The sequence below is a fragment of the Cicer arietinum genome, chromosome 7 (genome assembly GCF_000331145.2).
Source record: "Cicer arietinum cultivar CDC Frontier isolate Library 1 chromosome 7, Cicar.CDCFrontier_v2.0, whole genome shotgun sequence".
NCBI lineage: Eukaryota > Viridiplantae > Streptophyta > Magnoliopsida > Fabales > Fabaceae > Cicer > Cicer arietinum.
The window spans coordinates 14,777,131-14,785,760 of NC_021166.2; the positions used below are offsets into that span (position 1 = coordinate 14,777,131).

The window sequence follows — 8,630 nt, forward strand, 5'->3', positions numbered from 1 at the left end:
TAAGTTAATCATATGATGATTTTTACTTAAAAAAGTGTAAATCGTTTAAGAAGTTCTCTACAAATAGTCTTATATTTCTATCAAGGCCCGATTACCTATACATTATCAAGTCCGAAAAGAACTAAAGCATCATTAGTGGAGTATTATTAATCGTAGTAGTTGTTCATTCACCTCTCAATATTTATTTAAAATATACAAAAAAATACTAGCAAATTAGAATTTTTGACAAATTATTAATTACTACCGAATTTTAAAATCCACCATTTATCTTCTCTAAGGATGGGCTTCGTCGTATCAAAAAATCTATGGACTCAATGAGTGATTGGAGTATCTAATATTTTGACAAAAAAAAAATAGTAATAGGTCTAATATTTTAACAATAAAAAGGTACATATATATAATCCATATATCTTAAAATACAAGTAAAAATAAATTAAAATTTTGTTATTTGATAAAAAATTTAGACCACATACATCATCTTTTAATAATTTTAATTTTTTTTTTATATAATTTATGAAAGAAAAACTATTTTATAACTATTTTTAAAACTATGCACCTAGGATTGGTTGTGATTTTGATCCATAATAATATTAAAATATTTTGCACTTGATTGGAATTAAACTTAAGTTCTATATCATCTTTTTTTTTTAAATAATAAAAGTTGTGCTATATGACATGAGTGTACTAATGTTACATGTTTTAAAAATGTGTATAAATATACACACAGAATTATAGTAATGGAAGAAATAAAGAGAGTAAAAAATAGAAAGATCCTAAAAACAAATGAAAGAGAGATAAACTAGATATTAACTAATCATATCCTCCAAATGAATGTGGTATAGTATAAAGAGAACTTAAATAATCTTTTAGTCTTTACATTGTATTACTTTTTTTATTTTTTATTTTATTAGTTTATGAAAAATTATTTGAATTCTAGTTCTTGAAATTAATTTTAGACTCCATTTTATTTGGAGAAAATATTGTTTTTTCTAAATGTACATATTAGTCTTTAAATTTTTTTTCTTCTAAATATATACCATATGTTTATTTTAACTTGAAAAGAGGCATTTGAAGTGTACTATTGTTGTTGAGAGAAGATAAAATTATAATTAATCAAAATATATTTCTATAAATAATAAAAATGTATTTCAAAATGTATTTCTATAACATACCATAAATCGGATAACACATAGTCACAATTCATAGAGTCATTTTGACTTTAATTTTAGGATAGTTAAAAATTAAATAAATGTATTTAATTGACTAACTAAATAAATAAAACAACTACTAAAATTTGAATAAAATAAAAGAAAGTTGTTTTATGAGATATCATATGCCAAACAATAATCCTTTATCTCCTCCTTTCAAGACGTTGACTGCGGTAGCTCCCTTTCCAATTCTGTTTTTTTTTTTTAACACAATTGATTTAAATCCCTTAGCACACATAGGTCAAGTTCATGGCCCCTTATTTATTTTATTTTTTTACTATTATTATTTATATTTTACTACAATAAAATTAATAATTATTTAATTTCCTTCTTAATACATTATAAATTAGAATAATTAAAATGATTAACCTTTTAAAAAATATATTACTAATAATTGATACTATCATATTCAAAATAATTACTATAATTATACTTATTTTTTAAAATACTCGCATCAAAATATTAACATCATTAGAGAATAATCGAAATTATAAATTGAATAAATATAACATAAATACTTTATATTAATTATTAAATCATAATAAATATATATAAAGTCACCATATCATAATAATTATATAAAAATAAAAGAAATCAAACACAATATTACTACTATCTCAAGATAATTTTTTATAAAATAAATAACTAAAATAGGAAGTATTTAGAAATAATTAAAATATAAATATATGCACACCTAACATTAGTCAAACATACAAAAAAATATCACATTAATTACTAACTCACATATACACGTAAAATCGTCTAAAATCTTTTTTATTTATTTAAATATTTACACTAAAATATTAATATTTTATAAGAATATATAAAATAATAAAATATAATGTTTTTTATTTATATCACTTATTTAATTAAATATGTATAAGATTAGCACATCATACAAAATAAACATATAAAAAAAATTAATCATTAAATTAATCAACATATATTTTAAAATAATTTTAATATTAAATTAATTATTTAAAATTCTATTTTATTAATAAAATATTTATTATAAAATTTAGAATATTACTGATAAGGATGAGAAAATCACTTATTTGAATAATAGAGAATAGAAAAACAATTTAAATTGATAGTTTCATACCAAAAATAGAACTTAAACCACCTCTTTTAGATTAAAAAAAGAAAATAGAACTCAAAATAGTAAGGAGTTGGCGGCTAGATTTCAACAAAGGTGAGAAAGCACAATTTTTGCTTTGTAATATTTTTTAAATATTGTGAACAAAAATGACTAATACAATTATAGTTCTAGTAATAACTAATGTGTCGTACTAATCTATAACTCATGTGTCGTACTAATCTATAGCTCATGTGTCGTACGATGACAAAAATTATGATGTATATATCGTACGATGACAAAAATTATGATGAATATATCGTACGAAGATAAAATTATGATGTTAAAATTTTTATTGTTTTATTAAAATATATATAAAAAAATTTATTATTTCCAAAGATATTTTTTTTCAAATTATATATATTAATTTTTGTTGATCAAATTTTAATTTTTTATAAAAAAAAAAAAGCTATATGGAAAATTATTAAAACCTTAACTATCTTTGACAGCTTTCATTTTAGAAATAGAAAAGGGAGGGAATTAACCTTTCTCTTCTCCTTTATTTTATAAGCAATTTTTTTACTAATATGCAATAGAAGGATTACTCTATCATGTTACCTATTGTATGAATAAAGATAATATCTTACTGTATTGCTACATCAGTCTAAGTACTCTTTTCTTTTCTGCAATATTGTTGCTAGCTAATACAAATGGTGTACATTAAGTAATGATTCTGTGTATAACGGCTTATAATGAAAGATTATAATAAGACAAATTTGACATAATATAAAGTAGAGCATGTAAAATAAAATTTCTTTAAGTATTTAATAAAAAGTTAATGACGAATTATTGAGAGAAGAACTTTAATTGAATCAATATTATGTCATATTTTATCTATCTTTTGACCATACACTAAATAATGAGATCAATTTTTTTAAGAATAAAGAGATTAAAATAATTTTAAGAAAAAGTGCAGAAAAAACGAGCTAGCTTCGAGAAGACTTGCTATTTTATATTATTGCTCGTATTATATTATATTTTTGTGTTTTGACCTAAAATGTCCATTTTAAATTTGACTAGGCCATAAACCCGCAAAAAGGATTGTATTTTCAGAGATGAAATAGAAATAAAATGCAATATAACTAACTCGTGTAGTCTAGAATAGAAAGAAAAAAAAAAGTTTACTTAATCATTAGTGTATTTTTTTAGGAGAACCGTAAAAACAATTTCGAACTCTTAAATTTTACCTAAAAATTTATTTATTAAACCTCTTAATTATAAGTCTTTTTTTAAAAAAAAAATAGATCTTATTTTATAAAATTATTTTTTGTGAGTCTAAGTGAGGGACTCATGACCTTATTTTTTGGAGAATTGAGATTTTTAATCGAAAAAAAAATTAGATGGTTGAGATTTTTAATTGAGAAAAAGTTTTTCTAGAAAAGAATTATAAAAAAAAAATCTAAAAAAATGATATTGTTATAAAACTTTATTATATTTAATCGATATTGTTTCAAAATTAAAAAAATATATTAACATTGAAAAATAGATCATTGACTCACTTAATAAACAAATTTTAATTTTTTTTTTAGATTTTTAGTACTTCATTTAGTACGACATTTTGAGTTTTCTACCACGCACTAGTCCACACCTATATTTGTCCTTTTATTTGTACTATTGCAAAGGTATTGGGGTGACATAACCGATAGAGTTTCACCTACAACATCATATTGACGAATGAATGAAGCAAACCGTCCACCTCGTCAGTATCGTGATAAACGTAGTTTTAAAAACTAACATTTTCGAAACTTAAAATTTTAAAACATTATGAAGTTTTGAAATTTTCGAAACTTTCTAAATTTAAAAACTTTCGAAACTTTTCAAAATTTTGAGGTGTATCCTTATTTCAAAAATTTAATTTTTAAAAATTTCAAAAACTTGCTTATTTCTAAAATTTGAAACTTTCGAAAATATTAGTTAAAAGGGTAAAATTATCTTTTCAAGTGTATTGGAGTGTCTGGGTAAAATTTCAAAAACTTCAAAAGGGTAAAATTGTTTATTTAATTATCTTTTCAAGTGTAAAAATTTAATTTTTAAAAAGGTAAAATTGTCTTTTAAAGTGTATTGGAGTGTCTGGTAGAAAACTCAGACATTTTTAGCCATAGAATTTTTTGCTCCTCTTTTATGTGGATTGGGTCCAATAAATATTGGACGTATAAAATTGACAAATATACTTTTAACTTTTGAGTATACTTATATAGTGTGTTTGGTTGAACGGGAAGAAAGATTGTGAGGATGTGTTCAATATAACTTAAAAATTAATTAAAATCTCTCATTGTCTTTGAACCAAACACAATTGTTAAAAATCTCTCTTTCTTCTTCTCTCCCTCTCTTTTGAACAAAACATATCACTACTTTTATTTCTCACCTCCTCTCTTTTAAATTAAACATAAATTCTTTTAAATTAACATAAATAATTTTGTGTAATTAATTAGATGAAAGTGAAAAGGAAGTATAATATGAGAAATGTTTTATTTAAATTTTGATTTTATAACAAATTTAAAATATATTAAATGATAATGATAATGTCAAATTTAATACGGCAAAAATATATTAAATGATAACATCACACAACCGGTGACAATTTTGCTAGTTATTCAAAATGCTGAAAACTCGTATTCTTATATTTCTTTTTTAATAATAATAATAATACGCAAACCTCACATTCTGTGTAAAGTAACCATGACACGATGGTTGGTCCCTGCAGGCAGAAGCACATGCATGTTGTATACTTGTATCCAACCACATTCGGCACTGCTCGTGCTTAATTAATTAAAAGGTTGCACTTCTTTTTGCTCATGACAATAATGTTGTACTTAATTTTACAAACGAGTAAAACAAAATAAAATAGCAAAGGTGATGTGCTTAGGTCATCGAGGTGAGCATATTCATCAAATCAATTAATATTGTAGGGGTAAATTTCAAACATTATTAACATTCATTAATTGACCGTCGACAAGAAAATCAGAAGGATCTAAAATCGTAAAGCCATATATTTGTCAGCCACTCAACAAAAAGCAAAATAGTGAATGTGCACAAGCTTTATTACTTTATAAATATCTAAGTGCTTTTGCAAAATTTATTTACTAGCGTTAGTGCTTAAGCGATTACTTTATTACTTGTTGCTTGCAATTATGAGGATGGTACAAATTACTACTATGCAATTTTACTAATTTAAACTTCAAAATTTGAATTACAAAGAATAATGGACAATCATTATGAATATAGTCAAAACCTCCCCAAAAGTAATGTTTGGCTTTGGCAAGACAATACAATAGAGTGATGGGAAAAAAAATGTCATACTGTCATTGATTCCACTTTGGGGAGGAAATTATGCAAATATTGTATCCTCTTTTTTCTACTCCAATATTATATCCCTGTTGAAGATCCAAATCACACGGTACATTAGCCCAATCTCTCCTTCCCATACGGGTAAACCATTCAATAAAGTAACTAAAACTATTATGAATATTTTTCTTTAATATTTTATGACAAAGTACATAAGTAATATGTAAATTTTCAGTAAACAAATATAAAAAACTACATAATAAACTCCTTCTAATACATTATTTCTAATATTTAAAATAAAATTTGTGTATAGTACCCAAAAAGAATTATGCAAAAATCTCATTATTTTGAAAATTTAAAATTGGTCTCACCAAATTATACAAATGTTATACGGAAATTTGTTTTATAAATAAAAGTGATATGCATATTGAGTGAAGTTGATATAAATATACTAATAGAAAAAAAAATGTGTTTGTAGCACACACAAAAAAAATACTAGGAGAAATATTTTTTTAGAGTACATTGCATTGATTTTTAATATAAAAATTAAAACTCACGGCATATTTTTTTATTAAATAACTTGAAAAATAATATCCATACTAATTATATAGCAATGGAATTTTTTTTAATTAATGCAACTGAACAATCTAAAAATAAACTAAATGTTTTAATTATAAAATTAAAATTAAAAACTACAAATTTTATGAACATTTGTTAAAATTCCTAGATGTGTAAATCAAGATTTCCTAAATGCAAAAAATCTAAATTCATAATTATACACACGATCCACTTCAATTTTGAAGGTAAAATAAACAAAGAAAAATATATTAGTATATATTATTTTTATGTATTTCATAAATCAAAGTGTTACATATATACTTTAATAGTTTATATCTTCATTCCAAATATATATATATATATATATATATATATATATATATATATTATTCCTTCATACAGAAAATAGAAAATTACATAATAAACCAAAATAGAATAAAAGAAAACAAGATTTTTTTTTATGAGAAGAAGAAAATAAGATTGATTCACATTCCCACTAACACTTTTAGTAGCAAACTCAATTCATTGTAAGTCATAGAATGTAGTATGTGTGTCATTCACATCAATAACAAAAGGGTAAGATATATACCGTGTACAACATAGCAAATAATCAAAGTAATAAATGTAAGTATATATATATATATATATCTTTATGTTTATTTTTTGGAGGAACATAAAAGAATTTCCAAATTATGACGTCAGCTACACCTCAAAAGTAAAAGATGTCTTGAGCAGATCATAGGGAGCCCACAAAGCATCTAAAGGACAAGGCCTGTTAGCATCAAGTCTGGCCCACGGCTTTCCCTTTCCACTCCAGTGCAATAAACTCACCGGGCCCGGATGCAGGTCACGACAGAGCCCCCGAAAGTTATCACCTCCAAGCCCATGCTGGTTCCACCGGTGATCCACCGGAGTAATCCTTCCAGCAAAAACCAACAAAAACGGTGGCAACGATCCCAGCTCATAGATCCGCATTCTCTTCTGAAGCTCCATCCACTCCCGGATCATTGTGGTATAGTCGCCGGCACGCCACCGCCGGAGATCGATCACCATAACGCCGGTGTTAAAATAGCAAGCATTACGGTTCGCAAAAGTAAGTGAAAGAGAAGGGTTGGACCAAAACGACGGCGTAAAATAAGCACTGAAATTCGCGCCGCAGTATTCGGGGGCAGCGAGGACGGTGTCGGGACGGAGAGGAGTAGCGGCGAGTTTGGCAATGTCGTCGACGAGGATTAAGTCCGAGTCAAGGTAAACAACTCTAGTGATGCAAAAAGGGAGGAGTTCGGCGAGGTAGGTGCGGGCGTAGTTGAGCGGACAATCGAGGGCGGAGCGGATGGAGGTTGAAATCAATCCAGCAACGGGACCGTCGTGGAAGGGGTAGATTTGGAATTTCAGATAGGGAAACGAGTTAGTAATAGTTCTGTTAAGGACGGTTGTGGAGGAAGGTTTTGAAGATGCGGTTATGAAATGGAAAACGATGTTTTCGGGACAAGAGGAGTGTTGGAGTACAGAGAGGATCGCTGCCATGGAGCCTCGGATGTAGGACACGTCCAGTGTCATTGCCACGTGTACGGCTTCGATTGAACATGTGTGATTATTGAGGTGGGATCCAATGGTGGCGCAGGTTGGGGAGTTGTAAAATTTTGGGGCTTCCTTGAAGAGTTCAAGATCAAGGGTGGTGCAAAAGGTGTGTGTGGAGAAGAGAATTAAGAGGGCACATAAGATGAATAATTTGAACCTCATTGGTGAATGGTGATAGATGTGGGATTTTTGGGGATTAATGGGTGAGTGAATATATTTGTGGAGGTTGAAACAAGAAAGAGACAGAAGGAACATGTGAGTGGATTTGTGGGAGAACACTCTTTACGTACGTTTTCTGGCTGGTGGCATTCAACCCGCCTTTAGTCCAAAAACTAGCAGCTCAAATCCAAGTCAAAATGATGAATGATTTTATATTTTGTTTTTACATGTTTGAACGTATACGTAGTTTACTCTTTTGAATAATTATATTATTATTACTACTACTATCTCACAGTTTTTTATAAGACTGTATATGAAAAGCAATTAAAGTTACAGCAATAAATAACTAAATTTATTTTAATTTGTTTTATAAATGGGATCAGAAGTAATTTTAATTAGACTAAACTACATATTTTTCTTACTTAACTTATTTTGTAATTTTACTTGAATTCCTTTATTTATTTATTTCTTCAGTTTTTATCTCTTATCTTTAATTTATCTTATATGGGGAGTGAAGCTATTGGGACAATGTAAAAAAATGATAAAATAAGTATAGGAACTAACTTAGGATTTACAGAAAAATTGTTTCCCTTTTTCTCTTCTTTTTCATCTGTTTTTTTTCTTTTTTTTTACTGATTTAGGGTTTATTATCATTTTGTTTTTTTAATTAATTATTATTCATCTACAATTTGTTAGATCTAAAA

The 8,630-nt window shown here is 26.5% G+C and overlaps 1 protein-coding gene across 1 annotated transcript; it reads right to left on the reverse strand.

Moving 5' to 3' along the window:
• Positions 1 to 6,689: 6,689 nt before the first annotated feature.
• Positions 6,690 to 8,110, reverse strand: LOC101507642 (probable galacturonosyltransferase-like 1). Its single transcript, XM_004509178.4, has one exon. The coding sequence runs from the start codon at positions 8,020 to 8,022 to the stop codon at positions 6,889 to 6,891; it is 1,134 nt and encodes a 377-aa protein (XP_004509235.1). The 5' UTR covers positions 8,023 to 8,110; the 3' UTR covers positions 6,690 to 6,888.
• Positions 8,111 to 8,630: the final 520 nt, after the last annotated feature.